The sequence below is a fragment of the Sceloporus undulatus genome, chromosome 4, assembly GCF_019175285.1.
Source record: "Sceloporus undulatus isolate JIND9_A2432 ecotype Alabama chromosome 4, SceUnd_v1.1, whole genome shotgun sequence".
Taxonomy (NCBI): Eukaryota; Metazoa; Chordata; class Lepidosauria; order Squamata; family Phrynosomatidae; genus Sceloporus; species Sceloporus undulatus.
The window spans coordinates 138,709,747-138,736,149 of NC_056525.1; the positions used below are offsets into that span (position 1 = coordinate 138,709,747).

General features: G+C 38.5%; 1 protein-coding gene across 3 annotated transcripts in view; it reads right to left on the minus strand.

Moving 5' to 3' along the window:
- Positions 1-26,403, minus strand: part of RALGAPA2 (Ral GTPase activating protein catalytic subunit alpha 2) — a 226,676-nt gene that overhangs the window by 132,919 nt on the left and 67,354 nt on the right. For 2 of the 3 annotated variants that reach the window (XM_042461719.1, XM_042461721.1), the window contains exons 9-19: positions 24,346-24,545; positions 23,316-23,540; positions 20,672-20,845; positions 18,599-18,736; positions 15,396-15,544; positions 14,191-14,302; positions 12,058-12,295; positions 7,128-7,292; positions 5,776-5,916; positions 1,844-2,008; positions 1,303-1,397 (exon numbers count right to left, since the gene is read on the minus strand). In XM_042461719.1, coding sequence (XP_042317653.1) covers positions 1,303-1,397; positions 1,844-2,008; positions 5,776-5,916; positions 7,128-7,292; positions 12,058-12,295; positions 14,191-14,302; positions 15,396-15,544; positions 18,599-18,736; positions 20,672-20,845; positions 23,316-23,540; positions 24,346-24,545 — 1,802 coding nt within the window. The remainder of the gene's footprint in view (positions 1-1,302; positions 1,398-1,843; positions 2,009-5,775; positions 5,917-7,127; positions 7,293-12,057; positions 12,296-14,190; positions 14,303-15,395; positions 15,545-18,598; positions 18,737-20,671; positions 20,846-23,315; positions 23,541-24,345; positions 24,546-26,403) is intronic. The other variant, XM_042461720.1, reaches the window with a different exon arrangement.

Below are 26,403 nucleotides of genomic sequence, written 5' to 3' on the forward strand. Positions count from 1 at the left end.
CATTTATCTTCAAAGCCTTTGCTGTCTAAAGATCAAAATATGCTCGAAGGTGAACAGGTAGATTAGCACTGTTTTCTCCTCACTGGCCATTTTTTGATAAAATTACCAGCTTGGTAGATGAAGGGAATACTGTGGATATATAGTATATCTTGATTTCAGTAAAGCCTTTGACAAGGTTCTCCATGACATTCTTGCAAACAAGCTAGTGAAATGTGGGCTAGACAAAGTAACTGTTACATTGATTTGCAATTGGTTGACTGGCCGAACCCAAAGGGTACCCAACAATGGTTCTGTTTCATCCTGGAGAGAAGTGACCAGTGGGGTCTCAAGGGGTTCTGTCCTGGGCCCAGTGCTATTCAACATCTTTATCAATGACTTGGATGACAGAATTGGGGACATACTTATCAAATTTGCAGATGACACCAAATTAGGAGGAATAGCTAACACCCTAGAGGACAAGATCAAAATTCATAATAATAATAATAATAATAATAATAATAATAATTTGTATCCCACCTCTCCCTGTATTGACTTGAGTAGACTAGAAAGCTGGGCCAAAGCTACAGGGAGAAATGTAAGGTACTGCATTTAGGGCGAAAAAATGAAATGCACAGATATAGGATGGGGGACACCTGGCTGAACGAGACAATGTGTGAAAGGGATCTAGGAGTCCAAGTAGGCCACCAGTTGAACATGAGTCAACAGTCCAATGCGGCAGCTAAAAAGACCAATGCAATTCTAGGCTGCATCAATAAAAGTATAGTGTCTAGATCAAGGGAAGTAATAGTGCCACTCTTTTCTGCTTTGGTCAGACCCCACCTGGAATATTGTGTCCAGTTCTGGGCACCACAATTCAGAAAGGACATTGAGAAACTAGAGCGTGTCCAAAGGAGGGCAACTAAAATGGTGAAGGGTCTGGAAACCATGCCCTATTTTTAGCCTGGAGAAGAGAAGGTATGATATGATAGCCCTGTTTAAATATTTGAAGTGATGTCATACTGAGGAGGGAGCTAGCTTGTTTTCTGCTGCTCCAGAAACTAGGACCTGGAACAATGGATGCAAGCTACAGAAAAAGAGATTCCACCTCAACATTAGGAGCAACTTCCTGACAGTAAGGGCTGTTCAACAGTGGAACACGCTTCCTCGGAGAGTGGTGACTCTCCCTCCTTGGAGGTCTTTAAGCAGAGGCTGGATGGCCATCTGTCGGGGATGCTTTGGCTGAGAGTTCCTGGATGGCAGGAGGTTGCACTGGATAGTCCTTGTGGTCTCTTCCAACTCTATGATTCTATGATTCTATTTTACCTCTTCCTCTGTATTTTCCCTGTACATGATCTCCTTAGCTTCTTCAATAGATCTGGAATCTGAAGTTAAGAGTTGTGAACTTTCTGTTTTTCTAACTGTAAATTATAAAGTAAAGAATAATTATTGTTATACAAGAAATGTAGATATTATCAATTAAAACTGAGTTATCAAGTGAATTAAAATTATCTTTACCTTTGTTTTTATTGTGTACATATAACCATGACGCCATCTGGTAAATTAGATAGCAATGATACAATCTACTGGGAAATCCCAAACTTTGAGGATACATTAGTTAAAAATGGGATGGATATATTAAGGAGAGTAAACTAAATCTGTACCATAGGGATAGGAAAAAAACACACAACCATGGTTACAATTTTGCACACCTACAAAAATACACTACTTGTCATGTGATGTGTTTTAATTAAGATTTGCCTTAAACATTGTTGCATAAAACAACTGCACATTCAAATTTCATCCAAAACACAGAACTGTGTAAGTAACATATCGAGGAAGTTAGTTTTTATTTCTTTTAAATTACCTTGGAAAACAGAATTGCACTGGTCTCTAATATCTGAGGTGCTACTACTTCGAGTTAATTGTTCCTGGTCTGAAAATGGACTGTTGCATTCTGTTCTTGTTACACTTTCTGATTGGTTATATTCCATTTCTGTTCCATTTCCTGACTGCTGATATTCTTCAGCTTCTGTAGGGATTTGATGTAGAAATGTTTCAGCCATACAGAAATTAGAACGTGAAAATTATTAATGTTAATAAAAGTATGTGACAGTCACAACATTAACATTCTCTGCCATTCAGAGAAAACAAAACAAATGTGATAAATATGGACGTAGAAACCCAACTATTAGCTCTCTATTGCAAAATGATGGGTGTAATTTGAGGATAAATTGAGGCATGAAGAAGGATCAAGAACTTGTGTGAATGCTGCTCCTTCTTTGCAAAATGAATTGCTCTCACAGCTTAAGAGTGAAAAACCTGCAGCTGTGAACTATCTGGAATGTTTTTCTTCTCTAATATTCAGCATCCTTTCAATTTTGTGCATACCAACTGTCAATGTATTAGCTGGCATGGAAGTACAATGTCCAAATCTAAACTATTATAAGCTAATTTAGAATATGTATATGCATTTAATGCCTACATAAATTATACAAAGCTGTACAATACTCTCATGAAACTATTCCACTCCTCTGCAAAAAATGTACACTTACCTGAGCATTGGGAATGTCAGATTTATGACTAAGTTGCATATATATTTTCAGTTTGCATTACTTATATTTTGGCTTTCCTGGTTACTGATGGGGCAAGAAATAATGGAAAATACTAATATGTAACATATGATTTTCAGCGTAAAAGTTAGAAGAAGCTAATTTGCTTTTGCTGTGCCTCTATTATTACATTCCCATTCAGTGATATTTTTACTAGATGTAAATAAGGTTGGAAGTACAGTGGTGCCTCGGGTTACGAAATTAATTCGTTCCGCCATTCCTTTCGTAACCCGAAAATTTCGTAACCCGAAAAGGCTTTCCGTTAGCACTGGAAAGCCTATAGCTGCACTTTGCAGCATTTGAATTTCGCGCCGAAATGAATTTCGTAACCCGAAAAATATTTCGTAACCCGAAACAGTTTTTGCCAATCCAACTTTTTCGTATCCTGGAAATTTCGTAACCCGATCATTTCGTATCCCGAGGCACCACTGTATTAAGAAAAATAACTCATCTCTTCACCTCCGGCTGCATCTACACTGCTGAAATAATCCAGGTTGATAGCACTTTAATTGCCATGGCTCAATGCTATGGAATCCTGGGAATTGTAATTTGTTGTGGCATCAGAGCCCTCTGACAGAGAAGGCTAAGTGTCTCACAAAACTATACATCTCAGAATTCATAGCATTCAGCCATGCCAGTGGTGTCAACTTGGATTATTTCCGCAGTGCGGATGCAGCCCCTGTAAGTCAAATGCTAGTGTCATATCTAGCTATTTGCAGTTTTAGGGTCAAAGTGTTTTGCTGATATAGCACAAGCTTTCCAATGCTGCTGATCAACAATAGAGAAGGATATACTGATCTTTACAGAAATTATTTTTTTATTCATTTATACAGTGTTGTTTGATTCAGGTCACATTTGCTCTGTGAACCACAGGTTAATTGTTATTTGCATTTTGGGAGCAAAGGAAAATGACATAGAGACCCCAGAGTCTGAACAAGGGTAGAGGATTATTTTGAAATGGTGGGATAAGGTGCATGTGCACACACACACACACGGCTCAGCCCATAAGTCACTGATGGAAAATTCCTGTTTCAAGAGGGGGCAAGGTAAACAGAATCTCTGAATGTATAAGACATGTATAATGTATAAGCCATGAATTCAATTGTTATTTAAACTACAGTGGGTCCTCGGTATGAGCTGGGGATCCATTCTGGAACCAAAATCCACAGATGCTCAAGTCTCATTTTTCCCAATGGAGGTGCAGCCACATGGCTGCATCACCATTAGGGATAATGGGACTGAAGTACTCCCTCCCTCCCCTTCTGTCCTTCCTTCCTCCTCCCCCCTGAAGTTTCTGCCTTGGCTTGGCTCTGGGGGGGCGGAGGCTGGAGCCCCATCAGCCAGACAGAGCTGGAGTTTGAGTCTTGGAGCCCCCACCCCCAGGCACAACAACTGGGACGGAGCCTCCAGGCTCTATGACCCAAGTCCCAGTGCGAATGCTGGCTCCCTCGATCTGATGGGGCTTCAGCCTTTATCTCCACACTACCCCTGAAGCCAAGTTGGAGCCCCAGTCAGCTGGAAGGTGCCGGAGCCAGTGCCGGAGCTTGGCTCTTGGAGCCTGAAAGCTCTGTACCAGGTGCTGGGCCTGGGGGTGGGGAGGTTCCAAGATAAGCCCTGGCTCCAGCTCCCTCTGGCTGATGGAGCTCCAGCCTCCACTCCCAGAGCCAAGCTGGGGCAGAAGCCTCAGGTGAGGGAGTGGGGAAAGAGGAAGGAAGGAAGGAAGGAAGGAAGGAAGGAAGGAAGGAAAAAAAGAAAGAAAGAGGGATGGGGGACTTTGGATCAACTGTTCCCAATGGCAGCACGGCTGTGTGGCCATGCCGCCATTGGGGACAAAGCAGGCTTGCCATCCACAGATGCTCAAATCCGCGGATGGCAAGTCCGCAGATACTGAGGTGCCACTGTATTTTGCTATCTCAGCAGCAATGAAGATTCAACCCTTCTAACAACTTTTCATATCTAGGTTAATAGTTTCTGGCTAGGTAATTACCTGGCAAAACATAACTAAGGGCCAGAATAGGCTGGCCTGAAAAGCCTACTTCTGCATGGCTTGGGGTCATGGCGTTCAGATGCCACATGCACCCAAGATGCCTGGAAGCTGCCCTGGCCAAGCAGACATAGGTGGCTTCAAGACACTCCAGGGGCACATGTTTATATGTCACATGCTGCTGGAGCAGCTTGAAGCCACCATGAGGTTGAGGTAGGGCTGCTTAAGGCAGCTTTTTACCGGCCCAAAGAGAACTGGATCTTTTCCTCTCCTATTTGGGTTGAATCCAGGGTTGATTGGGGCCACGGCATATGGTTGCTGCGGCTCTGGATCAACTGGCTCTGGGATAGCTCCAATCCACCCTTTTTGGGCTGACTGTTCTAGCCCTAACTCTCAGCACTGAAACATTATATGTTGAAGTAACTTGATTTATGTCAATAGCTGTACATTACATATCGCATTTTGTCTTGACAGCAATAAAAATTTGGGAAAGATTTATTACTGATATTGCAGCTAATAGTTATGGGGATGCTCTTATATAATCGATGCACTGTTGTTTCTGTTCAAAGTGTTTTAATCTTATTGAATTTTTAAAGTGTTCTAGATCTATATGCTATTTATTTCATGTTGCACTTTTTTATTGAACTCACTTGTTTTGTTTTTTTGCAAATGGCCTATGATCTAGCATTAATAAACTATGATGACTATTACTACATATGCACAACTGTAAGGATGGAGGTAGATTTTCAAGTGCCTTAAGAAAGTCAAACATATAATAGACCCCAAAGCAACATTATTCAAAACCACATTTTTAGAATTGCTAAAACAGTGGACACTCAGTAATCCCCCCTCATAGAGCTCAAATTGACATCTGTTTTGATGGGAAATACATCCATGCAGTATATGCACTTTGGCATGAACTGGGGTGGGGCGCAGAGGAGAAGGAGAAAAGTTTGTCAGAATTCAAAGATGATTAATAGAAGTAATGCAATGGATACTGTGAAGGAGTGGTGACCCTCAAAGAATCTAGAAATGGCTTTCTGTTTAGAGAACTTCAAAGCTGCTTTAGAGAGAACTTGCATACCATACATCACTGCTATCATTCAAAACACAGCATTATAAAAATATTAATGTTCAGAATGTAGGACATATGGCAATACAAATACAGACTATTCAGAAGCAAAACAGTTTTAAGTATCATACCTGACAGCGTGTGAGAGTAAGAAGTATAAGAGATACCAGGTAAGAGAGAGCTCACAGTGTGAAGGAGAAGAGGTACACTTTTAGTGGATGGCAAAGCCTCACAGAGATGAGCACAGTTGCTGATAGACTGGCTTCGCTTAGCTTCCAGGGAAAAATAAATTAACAGAAGTCAAAACAGTAATGAAATATATTCTTCAATAGGATATTGCATGAAAGAGAAAGAGGAAAGCAACTGAAAAGTTTCTTAAACATGAAATCACATGCACACTTTTTTCCCTGCTGAACAGGAATTCAGTGAAGTGTAATCTAAGAAGTTATGCATCATTTATTAAAGATGCCAATTTTTGCAAAATCAGTTTTCTAAATCTCCCAATAGAGGAACTGTTAGAGCATGGAGAGAATTTCCGTTAGAACTTCCATAGCTTGAATCAGTCACAAAGAGTGGATTATTTACAAGAAATGTTCATTATTCTTGTTTGTATTTTGTGTCTGCTGTTTCTGTTACTATCATATCCTTTGCCTACATGCTGGCTTATTCTAAAACAGATAGACTGTCAGTGAGGAATATATTTATGTCTGTAGGAAGATGGCAACAAATGTCACTCAGTGGCAACACAACATAATGAGAGAATGTGCACGTTAGCATACTCTTCTAAAGGGCAAAGACAGTGGTATCAGAAAAGGTATCAGAAAATCAGGAGTAAAATATGTACCACTGGGACATGTGTTATGTCTTACATATATGTTGTTCCAAAATTATCTAATACTCAAAAAAAGTATTGATAGGTAACTCAATATGCATGGTGATGCAACTTTCTTTTGACACAGATGTTCAAACCACAGCTTAGTCCATCTGTGGACAGAACCTCACTACCCATCTCTGTTGTCTGGCAGTTTAAGAAGCTGCTGTACCATAAGAAAGTTGCATCAAGAGGGCAGCAACTGTCCATAGAAGCTGTTAATAAATTTATCACCAGACTGATGTGGCCTTGATAATTAACAATAAAAATCCAACACATTAAAAGAAAGTTATTTTTTTCTTCTTAAGCTGAACAGTAAAGGTCCAATGCCTCATGCATGCTACGGGAGAGAGCGCTCTAACAAAATCACGCCTCCAATCTCTTGGCTCATATGTAGTTGATGAAACAACACTTAGCTAAAGAAAGGGGCTGCCAATTCTCTAGAGCATCTGGGCCATAAAAAAATGCACATTAAACAGCAGTTCACATGAACAAAGAATGCAATATTAAATGACATAAATGCATTTTAACTACTATGAAATATAAAATCACTTTATATTTGAATTTAAATTTCTGATTGATAATTAGGACATCAAATGGCCTGTGCCTAACCTGTTGCTCTCTGACGCACTATATTCCTTGCTTTCTCAACGCCTGGTACTCCTGAGGTAGTAGCACTCCTAAACCTCATTGGTTCCACAACTTCAGGATGATTTTTCCAGCTTAAAGAAAATGATCTTCCAACAGCAGCTCCCTTCTGAGGTTCCAAAATGCCACCTTTTAGATAGTGGAATATAGAAGGAATGTAACTCCAGGGCATTTAACATTGAAACACACCAAAAGGAAGTTTAAATATGCATGAATCCATCAAATTAGTGCAATAATAAACTGACTAATCCCATATATAAATGTCCCTTATAATCATTTCAGTTGAAGTTACCTTTAATTTAAGAAGAGGTTTTTCATGTCAATACTGCAAGAAAACTCTCTGAATAAGGAAAACTATTTCAAGATAGTGATTCAAGCAATGAGAAGAATATACTGGGAAGTCCCATTAGAACACCCCATGCTTATTCAGAGAGATTCATTTTATCCAATAAGATGGAGAAAGTTTTTACCCCAAATTCATTTTTACTGTAGAATTTACACATAAGTACCCCTACAATGTAGTCCATCTACATTGCCGCTTGTATAACAGTAAACAGAACAAATTCTTGTGAATTTCAGTCATGTCTAATTTTCCTTCTGTACACGAAAAAAATGCTGATGGGGTGTGTGTCCCTCTAATAAATAAACTACAGCTTGGTTCGAAGATATCTTTATCCCAGAAATAGCATGTGGGAGTGTTTTTTTTTCTTTTTATATATATAACAGAAACTCAGCTAGAAAGAGAGACTTCAGTTTCTATAAAGGATTTTCTTTCTGAAAACCAAAACAAACACCCCCATGGGATAAAATAAATCTTTCAAGGTAAGCAAAATTATGTGCACTTCTTCTGTAACCAAACATGTGGCTTTGGAAGTTATTTTACTACTCTGGATGAGGGGAAACAAACTCAGGCTGAATCCAAAGAAAACAGAGGTACTTGCGATAGGTACCCTAAGTCCAGGGATGGAGTTTTGTCAGCCAGTCCTGGACGGGGTCACACTTCACCAAAAGGACGAGGTTTGCAGTTTGGGAGTACTCCTGGATTCATCTTTGCAGTTGTCATCTCAAATAGATGCGACAGCCAGGAGTGCCTAGTATGAACTAGTAATCTCTCGTCTAGATTTCCATAATGCACTCTACTTGGGGCTACCCTTATACCCAGTTCGGAAGCTTCAATTGGTCCAAAATGCAGCAGCCAGATTGGTCACCGGTACATCTCAGTTTGACCATATAACACCAGTCTTAAAATCTCTTCACTGGCTGCCAATTAGCTTCCGGGCGCAATACAAGGTGTTGGTTATTACCTTTAAAGTCCTACGTGGCTCGGGCCTGAGTTACTTGGAGGAATGCCTCTCCCTACACAATCTGCCCCACATAAGTGGTAGCATATGTACCTATGGTTCCTAGGCATGCTACCACTATTTGATATGCAACCAGTTGTGCATGCAATTGTGCCACAGCCTGCACAATTAGTTCTGTAACTGAACATGCAACTGGTTCTCTAACCAGATTAACAATTGGAAACTACACTGGAAATCCCTTTGTATGCAAAGTTTGGAATTACATATGCAGTGCCGGAATAACACTATTGAATAATGGCCCCATTTGACATTCTGAAATGGGCATTTACTGGGGGGGACTGCAGACCTCAGCAAACTCATCTGCCACATCAGGCACCAGGTAGAGTGTAGATTAGGATCTACTGACAGACATCTGGTTAATCTAAAGAAGAACACCATAGGTATTTTACTCCCAACACTCTCACAGTGGCAGTTACAACATTATTGAAATTTGGAGAAGTTATTTCTTACTAAGTCTCTTCTCAAATGAAGCAATAAGTAATTTTGGCTATTTCTCTCCTGCTCTGAGAAAGTATTTAAAACAAAGTAGTTTTTGAAGACTATTTGCAATTTGGGGCCTCTTCTGCACAAAGTTTATGTGTGGTTGTTATGTGCAGAAAACAGCATTTTATGTGCAGAAAATAACATTCCTGCATTGATGCATTATTTTCTGTGCAGAAAGTGAAGGTTTCTGTGCAGCAAATGCTATTTTCTATGCAAATCATACACATGCAAATTTTGTGTAAAGTCCCCAAGTGCAGAATTTTCTGTGCAAGAAATGAAATTCCTGCATAGAAATATCATTTTCTGTGCAGAAAATGCTGTTTCCTGCACATAAAGTGCTGTTTTCTGCACAAAACAACCATCTTTAAATTTTGTGCAGAATAAGCCCTAAACCTAAGATTCTTCTCATCAGGATTTCTTGACACTAAAAATGTGGGTTTTGACCATTTTCTGAATATTTAAATACAGCAGGCCCCTGGTATCCTTGGTTTGGTTCTAGAATCTCTATTCCCAGTGGATACCAAAATCTGTGGAGGCTCAAGTCCCATTATATATAGTTATGAAATGGCAAAAAGCAAGGTTTGCTTTTTGGGTTTTAGAATTTTTTTCAAGCTGTGGATGGTTGAATCCGTGGCTGCAGAATCTGTGGATATGGGGGGCAGACTGTACTCTTTCCACTCCTACTGACATCCTGCTATTATTATATTGACAAAATAAAAGTGTGAGTAGGATGGAGTATTCAGGCATGAATTTTCACTTGGAACAATAGTGAACTGAGTTCAATTCTCACATTCAAAACCAATTCCTCAGGTCAGAATTATTTGATTCTATGTGCGTATGTTTTGCATCTGGATGGAGGATATAGGGAATTGACGTGTAAAATTAAGAATATCCCACAAGCCTGTCCACCCTGATGTAAAGCCCAAACATTCACAACTATGCAGAACAGTCATTTGTGAAATCCCAGTTTCCAAAGTCAAGAAGTGGGTCTAAATAAGCAGAAAAAGAAGCCCCAAAATTTGCTTTTTAAAATGCAATTATTGTTTATTAAATCTCATTAGTAAATGGAAATGTTTTAACATTTCCCATTTCCACACCCGTTGTAGGATGTCCTATATTTTCATATGGTAAAAGTCTTCCATTTATCCTTGCCAGAGCTCTAAAACATCAAAACAATCCATCACATAGAAACTACATAGAAAAGGTGAGGAAAAGTTGCAATTTAGACACTGAGAGGCATCTAGATTTAAATAAGGACGCACAATGCTATCTGTTCATTGTTTGTACTTTTATTGTGTCATATAAAAAGAAACTGCTCATATATGGTAGAGAATCTTAGGCTATTAGCCTTTGGGCAAATGAGAAAAGACAAATAGAAATTTTACTTTCTATGTCAGCATCTTCACTCCTGCTAATCCACATAACATCACAAGCATTGGCCTATTCAGATCTACACCAGAAGCACAGAAGTGCAATGTGTGCTATAGCGAGGGACTAATTATATTTATTTACACAAATTTATCATTTAAATGATCAGCCTTCAATTGCTAATAATTGCCCTAGACATTACCGACATATGATTCAGGTCTAAGCTACCAGAAGGATGTTCATTTATATGAGCCTGACAGTACTCAAAGGCATGTTCTGCCCGCTCAGAGGCATGGTCATAAGGATGTGACAAGGGACTCCCAGTCAAGTGAGATTAAGCTGACCTCTCCTTGCTCTGCTTTTATTCAGGCAAAGTGTTCAGACTTAACACTGGTAATTAAAAGTGGATTTTAATCTGGGCAGATGCTGCCTTTTGAAAAGTTTGTTTTTAATTGCTTTTAAAGTTAATTAATTTGTTTATGTTTTTAACTTGTACTTTTTTATTGTTTATTTCCTTGAGTCCAATTTCTTGGGAGAAAAGCTAGTTATAAATAAAATCTTAATTTTTCTTTCCAGATCATAAAATATCATTTACTCCTTGCCCACGCTCAAAGAACATGGGTACATCTGATCAATACTGAGACCCCAGAAACTCTCCTAATAGGGAGTGAGGTCCTCTAAATTCTGTGAGTATTTGGAACTTCAAAACAGATCTCCTCAGAAGAACTCTTTGTGTGCATCCATTTTCTCTCTGTTATGTCCTGCATAGAAGTGATTACTTTTTGTGGTCATTACGCTGGGGAGAGGAAGGTGGCAGTTGGGGCATATAAGGTGGGTGGCAGAGAAATGGCTGAAAGAAGGCAGAAGTGAGAAGAAACTGAAAACACTAGGGAGGAAATTGGGCTCTGTTTTTGAACAGAGCAGCAGTTAGTATTGAATACACTTATTAGGCAAGTGAGAGACAGTGTGATGTAATGGTCTGAGTGTTGGACTAGGGCACGAAATGCACAACTTCTGGCTGCTTTGGGGGTGTGTGGTGTTTACATGACACTCCAAGGTCGCGTTAACTGGGGAAAAGCTGGTCCAAAAAAGAACAGATATAATTTGCTCCTGCCAGTGGCTGCTTAGGATTGCAGTGGTGGCCCACTTTGGGCCCTGGTAGCACAGTGGTTAAATGTCTGTACTGCAGCCACTCACTCACAAACCATAAGGTTGCGAGTTCAATACCAGCCCAGGGTTTGCTAAAATGAGTACCCAGATTGTTGGGGGCAATTAGCTTACATTTTGTAAACCACTTAGGGAGTGCTTAAGTGCACTGATAAGCAGTATAGAAATGTACTTGCTATTGCTACTGCTATTTAGGAGACGGCGGGCAGTCACCGTGGTCCCAGCTCGATCTCAGCCACTCCTTCCAGGCCGTGGGTTTCACCTCTAGGACTCTGGGAAACCAGGGATCAAATACCTGCTCTGGTACAGAAATCCATTATGTGAATCTAGGCCGGTCACACTCTCAGCCTATGAGTAAGGCAATAGCAAACTACCATTGAAGAAATCTTAGCAAGGAAATCCTATGACACGGTTGACATGTAGGCATAGTACAATATTTTTTACTTGGTAAACAACAAAACTTAATATAGTTTAAAACACTCTACTGTAAGGATTTTAACCTAACCAAGATTTACCTTTTCCCCTTTGTATTTTCTCTTTTTGCTCACTTAGCTTATCCAGGGGCAAATTGGTCATTTCAACACCATACACTGTTCTTGCTAAGACAGATGTTAGAGAGTCCATGATGTTAGCCCATTCTATGATTAGCTCTTCCCAGTCTGTAAGAGATGACAGCACCCGTAGCAATTCATCCCACAACTCTCGAGAAATATAGACACTTAGATTAGCTCGGATCCAAGCCACAATGAGAGTCTGTGGTGGTGAGACAAAGGTAAAGGGGAAAACAGAATGACTTCTCACTTAGAATTTTACACTCATTGATTTTTAAAGTTAATGATAAAGTACAGAAATAAACATATTAGTCATGGCAGCCATTTCTATATTATATTAACTAAACACTAAAGCCATCAGTGCAAAAGCAGTAACATTCTACGCACAAACATTTTTAGCTGTGATTTCTAAAAGTTGAAGTGTTTCAGATGTAATTTAGGATACATGTTCAGTCCATTTGTTCATGCTCTCACAATCTCTCTTCTTCCTTTGCTACTATAATATAATGCATTCTTTGCAAACTCATTTATGGTGTTAAAAATGCCAGAAATATATAATATCTGAGGCTGAGCACAAGGTGGCAAAACAACTTAGCAAATGCAATGGTTTCTATATGAAATGAAGATAATAGTAGAAAGCAAATAAGTTTGGACTTGCTTAAACCTAGACTAGATCAGGAGAGGGGAACCTTCTATTGTTGAGTGTAATCTGTCCAATCTGGCCTACAAAAGATCCAAGGATTCCCTCCCCACAAGATCCTGCCAGCTGGAGATTCTCTGCCATTGATCCTCCCAAGATAGAACAGAGAGGAGGGCCCTTCTTTTACCTACCACCTGAAATAGTAGCTGAGATTTCCCACCCCTCCTGTACCATTCAATTTTCCAGTTGGAAAGGCTAGCAATTCCCAAGGAAATCTCCACTGTTGTCTCCAGTCTCAAACTGGAAATGACAGTGGTGAGTTTAAAAAGCGCAGCATGAGTGAAACTAGTAACACTGGTGTTAGTTAAGGGAATGCTTCTGCACACTGTCTTTGGGTTCACATCCTCTTAATGGGAGAAAATGTGGCCTGGGCACTTTCCTAGACACAAGCAGTTGGCACTTGGACCAGGGTACAGCCTCACCCCACATGGGAAAGACAAAGAAGGAGCAAAGCTACAATTGCAGTGCCAGTTGGAAGCCCTATTCAGTACTGCAACCAGGGATTCTGTGATGTCAAAGGACATGATTACACCTAGCCCAGTGATGGCGAACCTGTGGCACGCGTGCCAGAGGTGGCACTCAGAGCCCTCTGTGGGCACATGTGCCATCGCCCCAGCACAGAGTTTGCCAGAGTTTGTTACTACAAAGCCAGAGGGACATGACACTTTGCAATAAGTAAGTGGGTTTGGGGTTGCAATTTGAGCACTCGGCTTCTAAAAGGTTCACCATCACTGACCTAGCCTGTGTAACGCTGGAAAGGGAATACAGCCTAGCACCCCAAAGTGGTTCTCTCCTCTCCCTTGATCTAGATAACCTCAATCATTTTTGAAAATACAGCAACATCCACCCAACTGCATTTTACCAGAGGGAAACACATAGTGTTTTACATAGCGAGCCAATTCGTGGATCGTTTGAGCTGTGAGAAAGTGCAGTAATAAGACAAGAGCATGGAGAAATTGGTCTATGGAAGAGCAACCAAGAAGTAAAACAGCTATAAAAGTAGAAATCTATATATTTCATAACTGCTGAGATATACATCCCCATTCAGCTAGTATGCTTACACCTTTCTTTTGATCACCTCCCCATTGCACTCCTCCCCAGGCTGCTTGTCTTTCCTTACAGAGAAGTTAAAAGATTCACCATTTGATTATATTGCAGCTATTTTCATCTGCACTGAATGACAAACCTATGTAAATCCAGGAAATCCTGTTCTAGTCATTGGGAAACATCAAAATAATCAATGTCATACATTGTTTACAAACATGAGATCCGTTACAGGGAAAACATGCTCGCATACTGCCACTTTATTTTATCACCTTTCCAAAAGCACTAAGGGATACAAGTTTTAGTACATTATAATCTTCTGCTTTATGTTTTCAACAAAAAGTGAAACATACCCGGAATAGTAAACCTGCTAAACTCTGAGCAAATTCATCTTGTATTTGGTTATCTTTTGATTTGCTCATGATAGCTTCTGTTATCCTGAGAAGAATTTGTAGCAGTTGCTCCCTATGACAAAGTTGGCGGGGGGAGACATTAGAAACAAATCAAACAATAAATTATATAATAAGTTAGTATGTAATAAGTTTATCTTGAATGTGAAAAATATATAAAATGTCTAAAATAACATTTATCTCTATATTTTGTGTGTGTGTGTGTGTGTGTTCTTATGCACCTTCAAGTTGCCTGTCGACTTACAGCAATCCCAATAATTTTATAGGGTTTTCTTAGAAGTGGTTTTGCCAGTTCCTTCCTCTGCAATACCTTGTTGGTGGTCCACATCTAAGTACTACCAAGGGCTGACCTTACTTCATTTCCAAGATCAAAATGCATCTGGTGCCTTCAGAGTATTTAGACCACCTATGTTGCCCTACAATTCTGACAGTGCCATAGGTCATCATCACAGTGTTCTAAAAGCAACAACTTTAATATTTTTGTGACCATCACAAACTGAAAATGTTACCATGGCACTTTTCACAATAAATTCAAAGTACTATTATTGGATATGGAGAGTAGAAACATATATTTCTGAAAAATGCAGAAGCAAGAGCAAAATCAAAAATATGACTGTGATTTTGATGCAGCCTTAACAAAAATAAATTTTAGAAGCATTACCACAGGAAAACATATAATTCACCCAAGATTTTAAGGTTGTGATTGGCATATAATGTTTTTAGTTGTGGCTATTTATAATGTTTTAATTTATAATATTTGTAACTTCAATCTACCAGGTAAGACTATGTAATAAAATAATGTACTGCAGGGCAACACACAATTATTGAGTATGTAGAGATGCTTTTGGAGGTAGACTGAGGAAGTAGACTGAAGTCTACCAAAGCACATACTGCCAACTTCTTTCTTTCAGTTAGTCTCAAAGGTGCTGCAAGATCTCTCTACATATTGATTCTACAGACTAACACGGCTATATCTTTGAATTCTAATACAGTTATTGAGAAACTGATGAATCTGAATATTTAATGGTACATAATTCCTAGCAACCATGCATAGAAATGTAACCTAACTATATCTTGAATGTTTCAGAAAGTTTTTCAGATATCTTACATGTCTGAATCAACCACTCATAAGTTTAAGTGAGGCATACCAGGTCTTTTTATCCATTGGAAGTTCCATGATCATGCGCCTGAATATACTTAAAACTGCTCTGCATGCACCAACTTGCTCCTTCAGGAGTGCAGGTATTTCAGTACATGGTTCCAATAAAAATACATTGGCAGCATTTGTTAAGAATACCTTAATATGTTTGAAAGAAGAGGGAAAAACAATTCATTCCATAAAGATTTACTTTCTAATATGTTACTATGCTCTAATACTGTAATAATAATAATAATAATAATAATAATAATAATAATGTCTTATTTATATGTCATGTTTCCCGTAGGATCAAGGCAGCTCACAATATCAGATAAAAGACAACATACAGTTAAAATACATCCCGTTAATTCCCTCCCCCCCACCTTACCACACTAAAATATTATTAAACAATAAACAATTAAAACAATTAAACATTTAAAATAAAATAATAATCAAGCCATATAATAATCAAGGGGATGGGCTGTTTGGGTGTTCTTTGTAATGTTTGCATCCATGGAAGACTGGCTGAATCATTTAGGAGAGGCCAGTCAGAAAAGATCTATATTGACAGCTCTTTTGAAGTTGTCAAGATTCGTGGTAATAATAATAATAATAATAATAATAATAATAATAATAATAATAATATTTATATCCCACCTCTCTCTACGGATCGAGGTGAGTTACAGTAAGAAGAAATAAAAACACATAGCAGAATATAATCAACATTACATAACTCAACCCTCCACCCTTAGAAGGGAGGCTGGGACTATTAAAATAGAATCTAGTCTGTGGATCAGTATACTTACCTATTGGCAAAAATTGCACAAAACTTCTGGAGGTCTGACAAATTTAATTTTTCTGGATTCTTTTAAATCCTCTTGGGAAATTTCTCTTCTCAAGAAATTAAATGAGCTAGGTCTCAACAAAAATGAAATTCTAAAGCTTGATGCCAATAGAGCTAAATCTATTATTAAACAAAAAATCCTAGAAGTAGAAAGATACATGGACTTTGCTTCCCTCTCAAAATATGCCATGTTCAGTGTTCAAGCTTTGGTCCCCTCCTCAGCTCCATATCTGTTCCATGTTACCCTCCCGAAGTTTAGAAGGGCTTTAACTCTGGCACGTTTCAGTGTGTTGCCTACGGTCATGTTGGAAGGTAGATTCAAAAAAACACCTTTTGAACTTCGTTTTTGCCCATGTGGCTTGGGCGCTGTTGAAACCAATGAGCATGTTCTCCTTTATTGTCAATTCTATAGAGACATTCATCACCAACTGATTAGCCCACTACCGAGTAAATTCCCAGGTAAAACTGACTCCTTCTATTTACGCCTCCTATTGAACAACAATGATTCTACAGTATCCCATAAGGTGGCTAAATTTTGTTATATTGTTTGTAAACTGTGCCCTCAACTGACAAATGGTCATTTTATTACCATGTAGAAAGATCTGTTAGGATATTGTATATGTATAGTCTACTATCAGTTTATATTTTAACCTGTTACTGTTATACTGATACGCTGTTTGTGTGGTTTTGTTTTTATACTGGTCAAAGACCGAATAAATTTTATTACTATTACTATTACAACCCTCCGCCAACATCAAAATAAACAATCAAATTACAAGTTCAAGATTAAAATTAGTAATAAAACAATTAAAAGATGGGCAACTGGAGTAGAACAACTAGGGATGATGTTCCAGATCTCTTCCAACAGGCCATTCCATAATTTGGGAGCGGCCGATGAGAATGCCCTCTGCGTAACCGTTGTCAACCTGGTCTTTATTGGTTGAAGAAGGTTTTTCCCAGAGGATCTCAGTCTGCAGGGCGGATTGTATGGAAGAAGGCGATCCCACAAATAGGTTGGACCCAAGCCATGTAGGGCTTTAAAGGTCTATAAGTCTTTAAGGGGCTAATGGGAACAAATATGGGAATAGTACCACTTTTGTTGCTGTAGCACAGATTAGGTGGGAGACACAGTTTAATAAAAACACTTGGATGTATGCACAAAGTCACTTTTCCACAAACAGGAAATGACTTTTCCAAATCTTTTACGACCAAAGCCATGCATACCGTAGTCCTGAAAAGTTGGGACTTCTCATTACCATTTTGTTTTTTAGCCTTGTGGGGTGCATTTCTGTAGGAGAGGCACAAAATCATGTGGTATTTCTCTCCTAGTAGCATTGAAATTTCCCATAATATTTTGCCCACACTATAGTAGCAACTTTTTTTGCTCCTTTTTTACAGAGCTAATCAACAGAGTATCATTTACATTTTAAAAAATATTCAGTAGTTCAGCTATTTCAAAGCATTGCTTTAAATAGCTAATTGTCATCTGGCTGTCTGACAATATTTGATGTGATGTGATTTGTTTTATATTTGATGTTTTTAATTTGTTTTTTCTTTTCTATATGGTAATTTTATCTATTCCTCTTTTATTGTTATCTTAGAATGTACGCCTTGGGCAGGCTTTTATATACTTTTTAATTTTACCGACTTTGTACAGCGCTGTGTATAATTACAGCGCTTTAAAAATAAAGTTTAATAATAATAATAATAATGTTTCAGACTATTTCATGTTGAGCTAATTTGATACTATTTCACAGCCTCATATTACTTTCTACTCATATCAGGAAGTTTACAACTGTAGAAGACTGAGGCAATGCACATGGGAAAGATTGTTGTTGTGGGTCTTCAAATCATTACTGACTTATAGTGACCCTATCACAGAGTTTATAGTCCAGCATAACATACACATATATCTCTGAATAGCAACTGACTCTGCTACAGAACTGAGAACATCTGGCATTATGAAATCTGATGAAGACAGCTATCCCAATTAAAGGAAAATGATACAGTGCTTAGATGTCACCCTTGGGTAGTTTCCATCAGTTCATCCAAAGCTTAGTGTCAACCGATTGGACAGTAACTATCATCAGGAGCCCCTTGCCCCAAACTTCAGTGTCTTTCGGAATATGTTTGCAGTTTTGAAATAGAGTACTGAGGAGCTGCACCACCTACACCTAGCCAAGTTCCCCTCTCCGCAATCAAAAGAAGTCCATAACCGTGCAGACAGGTAACGCCTGTAGCTAACTGATGTGTAGATTCTACTTTTTTCCATACCAGGCAGGGCTTGTGGTTTTGGTTTATTAGTTCTACAAAAAGCCAAGGGGCTGCATTCTTAATATCTAATCTCCCGCTCCTCCCATACACCTTACCTGTAGTGTTGCTTGAAGACCAGCTTTAATGTTCTTGTTTTCATCTTCTAATATACATCCTCTGTTAACAGCACTAGAGAAGGAGTATGTTCTTCCCCAACTGGAGGAACGTTTATGTCCTGAATGGCCAGGTGGAAGCTTTGAAAAATATATTAATCAATACATATGATAAGATATGATATTGTATTTATTTTTTTTAATGATTAAGCGGCAACAATATAAATCAAGGGTGAAAAATGTGTAGCCTCTGAGTTACATGCAGCCCACATCCTCCCCTCCCCAAACTCCCAATTTTTTAAAAATTAAAACCAAAACACCCTTCAAAGCCCCTAGAGGATGTGGGGATAATTCTGCTTCATTCTCAAAGCCAGTTGGCTTTCTTAGGGTCAGGAGTGTCCTTCATTTAAACAAGGATGTAAATTAGATGTTGAACTCTGGTTTACTCCCTTGTCAAATAAAGGTCTCACATAGGCCTAAAAGAGCCCAGAAGAGGCCAAAATAATGCTTCTCAGCATGAATCTGTGCCTATAAGTACCATAGCTATGAATATGTCAGTGATATCATGCATCAGGTTTACATAACTGGGCAGGAAATATTAATCTCACTTGGAAGACCAGTGCAGAAGAAAATGTTAATTTAATAATTTAAACTAATAATTACAAGCATACAGACAAACAGTTTGTCAGAGATAATCATTTCATGCAGTATGCAACAATAAAAGTATTTATTCATTCTACATGCACTAGTATTCAGATAATTTAGTACGCAAGAATAACTATAATATTAATTAAACTATTTATATACAGTAGTTAAATATGTACAAATAGTTTCATTAATGTTCTTTCCACTCACTGTTAGGCATTAACTTGCATAAAAATATGCATGCATGATGGCAAGAAACCTAATATATATTAAAGTGCAGAAATCAATAGCAGTCTTCTGCCATTTCATAAGAACTTTATATTGTTCCCCTCTCACAATCTGGAGCCTCAGCTTAAGAACATCTTGAGAAATATGTGATTTTATCTGTGGCTAAATTATCTCAGATGCACATGTTAAAAAGCTTCCAAAAGCAGTAGTAACTCTCTGATTATATACATAAGATTATAGTGTGTGTGTGTGTGTGTGTGTGTGTGTGTGTGTGTGTGTGTAAATATATAGCTTTTAATATTTAATCCTTTGTGGGAGTACAAATTCATTTAAATTAAAAAAAAAAAACAATAGCCCATACTTGTGTTTCTCTGACATGAGAATGTAACTGCAGTAAGAAAAACCTAGATTCTAATTGAAATATTCTAATTTCAGGGATTTTGAATTTTGTTCCCACATGTAAAAACATTCATTAAATATTAAGGAAGCAAGTATGTTTTTAGGTGTTTATGACATGAAACATAAAATGAATGTTGCTGCAAGTCAAGTGCATTATTAGTAAAAGGGGAAAGCATTACAAAACTCCGAACTTAAAGAATTTTTTTTGATTAATTATATATTTTTAACTTTCTGTTTGTTCATCATTTATTTTTCTTATTAATACTTTTAAGTAATTTGGTATATTTTGATTTTTTTTATAAATAAAATACTCTGGAATCCTTCATGAGAGAGGGCAATAGGTACATATTTGAGTAAAACAAATACACCTCAGTTTCACAGAAAATTAAAATGAAACCTTAGGAACAAACTGTAAGAAATACTGAATCTGCTGATATTAGGAGGTATTGCATGTTTAGTCAGTGTATGAAGCTGAACCATAAGTGTCATTCTGCTGCTTGCATTATTTTTTTTATGCATTTTGTCTTGCAACACTTAGGTTACAGCAACCTGTGGATTTCTTTTCAGTCATTAAGCCCAAAATAACACTGCTTATCTGAAATACAATGGATAAATTCAAGCACTGAATCAACTAGAAGAATAGGTGTAGGATCAGCAGCAGACAGTTAAAAACAAAATAAATTTTGTGGTTTTCTATTACTGTTAATATGTTTATTCTTTACAGATCACATACTCATTCATTACCGTAACTTGACTGCACATTATAAACTATCCAAACTATTTAGTAAAAAAGTAGCAGCATACATGCTTGCTGTCTGGCTCAGTTGTTGAATTATTTGTGATGCCATCATCATCTTGAACAGTTTCCTTTGTATCTGGTTCTTCCATGAACACAGGCTTCTCTTGCAGTATCCACTTTCTATATACTTTCACTACCTTTTCAGTTGAAGATATTTCTGATGAAGGCAGTAAAAACGCCTAAAATGTGAATAATGCATTTTACTGATCCATGACTGAAATCAAACAAACATTGGGGATCATTTATCAGTCCATTCTATTAATGAAGAATAAGCCATATCATACAAAAGAAGCCTAGGAAAAGATATCCATAGGCCCACCACATCACACTAGTACAATCATTTCAGCCAGCACCCTTTTTTAAAAGGAGTTTTGGTATAACATCAACATTCCATAATGAAATCATACCAAGATCAAGAGAAACTAATTAGAAATTATATTGATAAAGGTGTTTTTGTTGTAATTGTAGGACAGTCTTTCCCAACCTGATGCCCTTCTGATGATTTCTTCTACAGTCCACATCAATTTGGGATGGTGAGAACTGTAGGCCAAACCATTTGAAGGTGTCAGGTTGGAGGAGGCTGTTGGAGGACACAGAACTAAGATCAAAAGATCCACAATCTGAAAATGCACAGGCTACTTTATGTTCAGTGGGTCCTTGATGTCTGCTGGGGTTTGGTTCCAGAACACACAGACACACAGACGAACACACACACCTGTAGAAACTAAACTCCATGGATACTCAAGTCCCGTTATATACAATGGTACAGTAAAATCATGTCCCTTATACAGAAAGGAAAAATCAAGGTTTACTTTTTGGAATTTAATATTTTTTGAAATGTTTTCAATCCATGGATGCAGAATCTATGGCTACAGAGGGCCAAATAGGATTGATGTGCATTGAGACACTCTTCTTGGTGTGGTCATGCCCTGTTTCCAGCGCATGGAAATGGAGTGTGACTGAGAGACTGAAGCAGCAGACCTGCTAGGACCTGCTGATAAACCAAAGCAGGAGGAGGTTCCGGAGCTACAAGTCTCAGGCATAGGACAAACCACCCCAAAAGAGCAGCCTGCTGGCAGCCTGCTGGAGGCCTAATTCCTTCTGGAGTGAAGCCACAACTGCCAATCTTTTTGTGCCGCAGGGAGGACGTCATGAGTGTGCCAATGGCACATTTATGACATAAGTGACGCACAGCGCCGTGCAGACGACGCACAGTGCTTACATTACAATGGTGCCGCCCATGTTCATGGGATGCTGCCTTTGTTACGCCATCACGCTGTGCTCGGGTTAGGAACCATGTGGTTACCATGCAGTCCCTAACCCTAAAATCGACGCCAGCACTGCACATTTGGGCAATTCGTACCGCGCCTCAGATACAGACCAGAGTCCAATCAAAATGAACCTTCCCGATTTGTCAAGAGTATAAAGAGTATAAAAATAGGATCTATACAAATTAAACTATAATACTACTCCATACATCCTCTGAGGTAAAATCAGTAAACATAGTGGCACTTACAAGTAGACAGAAGGAGGTGCGTGCTTACGTTAAATGAATGCTGTTAACACAAGTCAATCAACCAATTCAGAAGTGCATAACAAAAAAATTACATATTGGATTTATTGGAGCTAGTTTAGACAACATAAAACATTCACAAGTTCACATGGACTTTGCTGAGTTTTGTTCATTTATTGGAAAAGTCTGAAGGAAGAACAGCTTTATATTTGGAGTTTGAGAGGTGTTAATTAAAGTTTGTTGATGCAACCACTGAACGTGTGTTTGTTTTAGAGGAGTATGGAGTCATACACAACCACACCCACCCAGGGGAGGGAGGAGCCCCTTCAACATGCAAACATCCAGATTAAACTAACTTAATTTACATGTGTCAGAGAACAGCAGCATAACCATGTTACAACTGGAATACTCAAGCCTATATATGTATTTACTTTGGGACTAGTCTAATCCAAACAAAAGATGTATAACTGTTTAAGTTGATTTCATTTATAATCAAATCTTTCTTAAAGCTTTATCACAAGCTGAAAGAGTTGCAGCACAAGCCTAAGAGGTAACTTGGAAGACCTACATAATTTAACAAGATTTGCAATCCAGTTTCCAGAGTTGCCTCAGTTCCCTTGTTCTTTTATTTTCCAAACTACAAAAATAGCATCCCAGAATATTTTGATATTTAAATTTCTTCCCACATAGTTTCACAACTCAAGAGCAGACCATATGGATTTATTTTATCTTGTAGTAACTGTCTGATGTAGTTTAGGAAGTTACATTTGCCCAAGGCCTCCAAAGCTCAACACAGCTGGGCCAAAGAGTGCAGTTTCTGGCCACTTTGAGGGCATGGCATGCAGATGTCAATGCCCCCAACGTGACTAGAAGTTACTCTAAGGCTGCTTAAGACAGCCTGAGGCCGTTGGTAAAGGGAGTGTTGAAAAGCCGTTCCTATTTGGGACTGTGGCAGTGGCCCACTTTAAGAGCAGGCTGTCCTGCTGCCACAGTCCCAGGGCAATCAGGACTCAATCAGGGCAGAGTGGCCAGAGGCCGCTCCTTCACACCCATCTGTTTCGCCCCAAAGTGAAATGGATGCAAACCTGGACTTTGGAGACAGCAACTGTACATACAGATGTTTTACAAATACTAACCTGTCGAAATACTTCATTGACAAAATTGACATAACCTCGTGTGGACAGGAGGATCTGCTGCACCATGTCATACACTGCCCGGTGTTGCTCTTCAATACTACAAAAGTTAGAATCACTCAGTCTCCTCTCAGATAAAGTGTTACTGTTTGAATGGCTTTTTTCTTGATCTGGTGGAACACTGTTCTCTGGCTCAGGATTTTTATCTTGCACTGTACCACCCACAGTCTTGAGTAAGATGAGGCAAGGAGATAAGAATGTGAATTATATTTTATAAAATATAATGCTGATGCAGAAGACATTTTAGTTAGGCTTAATGATACTAGCAATTAATATCACCCTAACAGAATGGCAGTCCAAGTACATCTTGAGAGCCACAGTTACTCAACCCTGCAACAGAACTCATAGCCCTAATCAAGAAATTAAATGAAATGCCATATTTCTATGGTGACCATCTCAAATGCTTCTCATGCTTAAGAGTTTTGGGAAAAGTCTATTTTGGATCTTTCTGAAAATATATTTGAGAAGATTAAGGCCCAAGGCAAAATCCCTACTTCCCAGGAGGGCTTTGCAGCTATCAAAACATAGATACGTCTTCTAGAGCAACAACCATCTAGATGTGCAGGTGCAAGTTTTCCTCACTTCCATCTTGTTTAAACTAAATTTGACAAAGGATTTTTTTAATACATGACATTTTAAATAACTTCTAGTTGTCACAAGGATGCCATTTCATTAGCAAAGAAACCTTCCCCATTTAATTTCAAATGAAATGAAAGCAGCTACACAAATCTATGCCAAAAGAAAGGTCTAAATCAAACTGGTAGCCTCACTTACAGAAGACTCATTAAGCCAGTGGGACTTACACAAAGTGGACAACAATTCAGAAATTCATTCAGTGGACCTACTCTAACTGAGACTGCAGTAGCGACCAGAAACAACATTAATGCCAAAGTTTAGCTAAAGTGATTTAAACTGTAAAATATTAATATAAACTTCATTAGAAAAGGTAACACAAATAAAATTGGCAACATACTTGAATGATTCTGGGCAAAACGTCCCCTCCATTTTTAGAATTCTGTGTTGGTGTGAAATACTTCTTTTCCAGAAAAAAGTTTACAATCCATTTAATAAAAACTACACGAGCAGTCATGTATGGTATCTTTGTGCTATAAATGTTTTCATTGTTAAACGTTGCGCTGACATATACTGGTTTAGGTCGCAAACCAGGGATGTCTGTAAAACAAAAAGCAGGAAATTAATTTTTTCAAATCCTGACCTTGGGAAAAGAAGGTGATGATGTAGCAGAAACAATGAAAACTGCTGAATACATACAAACTTAAATGATCTATTGTTTTTCAGAGACAAAAGGTTACTTTAAAAGATAGTTGAAACTTTCAGAGTGATTCCCTATACAGTGGTACCTCGGGATACGAAATACCCAGGTTACGAAATTTTCGGGATACGAAAAAATCCCATAGGGAATTATTGTTTCGGGTTACGAATGTTTTTTCGGGTTACGAAAAAAACTTTTGGTGCTTTTTTCGGCTTTTTCGCACGGAATCGCGGCTTTTCCCCATTAGCGCCTATGGCAATTCGGCTTACGAAGGCTTTTCGGGTTACGAAAGCGGCCGCGTTACGAATTAATTTCGTAACCCGAGGCACCACTGTACATTAGAAGAGCAGTCTAAATTGAGCAAAAAGTTTCATAATTTTCACATACAGATTCTCAGTCCACAAAACTTTAAAATTTCCTCATTCAAATAGTACTTTTCCATTATACAAAGTTAAACAACACTGATTTTTTAATAATGCATGTTAGTTTTCAATCACAAATGAAGCTTTTATTGTACCATTGCTAAAACAATGCATATTAGGACATAAGGCTTCAAAACAAACACTTAACTGGGAATAAATTTTACTGAACTAGTAGGACTTGCTTTCAAGTAAATATAAATACAAGAAGGGTGCAAATCAAATTCTGACCCTAAGCATATCACCTTAAAATGCACTTTTTATTTACTGACTCTAAACATATTTACAGTAAGGCCTTTGACAAAGTTCCCCATGACATTCTTGCAAACAAGCTTGTAAAATGTGGGCTAGACAAGGCAACTGTTACAAGGATTTGTAATTAGTTGACTGACCGAAGCCAAAGGGTACTCAACAATGGCTCCTTTTCATCCTGGAGAGAAGTGACCAGTGGGGTCCCACAGGGCTCTGTCCTGGGCCCAGTTCTATCAACATCTTTATCAATGACTTGGAGGACAAAATTGGGGGCATACTTATCAAATTTGCAGAAGACACCAAACTAAGGGGAGTAGCTAATACCCCAGAGGACAGGATCAAAATTCAAGATTACCTGAATAGACTAGAAAGCTGGGCCAAAGCTAACAAAATGAAATTCAACACAGAGAAATGTAAGGTACTGCACTTAGGGTGAAAAAATGAAATGCATAGATATAGGATGGACGACACCTGGCTGAATGAAATTGCATGTGAAAGGGATCTGGAAGTCTAAGTAGACCACAAGTTGAACATGAGTCAACAGGCCAATGCAATTTTAGGCTGCATCAATAAAAGTATAATAATAATAATAATAATAATAATAATAATAATAATAATTTATAGCCCGCTTTTCCAGGGCAGATCAAAGCGGGTTACAGCAAAGCAAAAAGGAATACAAAACAGAATACAAAACATACAATATAAACATCATAAAAACAGCTCATTACGTTAAAACACTATAAAAATACGAACAGCATAAAAAACCAGGAAAAAAAAAAAACAAACTAGCTGAATGAGACCATTGTATAACAGGGGAGAACAGCATGAAGTCAGGACACATGGGGGAAAGCTTGTCAGAAGAGAAAGGTCTTTAGTTTCTTCCTATAGAGATCAAGAGAGGTGACGGAGCGGAGCTCATCGGGATGGGAATTCCAGAGCTGTGGGGCCGAGATGGAAAACACCCTTTGTGCAGTCAAGGTGTATTTCGACTTAGGAACCCTTAACAAGTGCTTCCCGGCCAATCTGAGAGTGCGGGGCGGATTATATGGGGAGAGGCGGTCCTCCAAGTACCCTGGGCCCAAGCCAT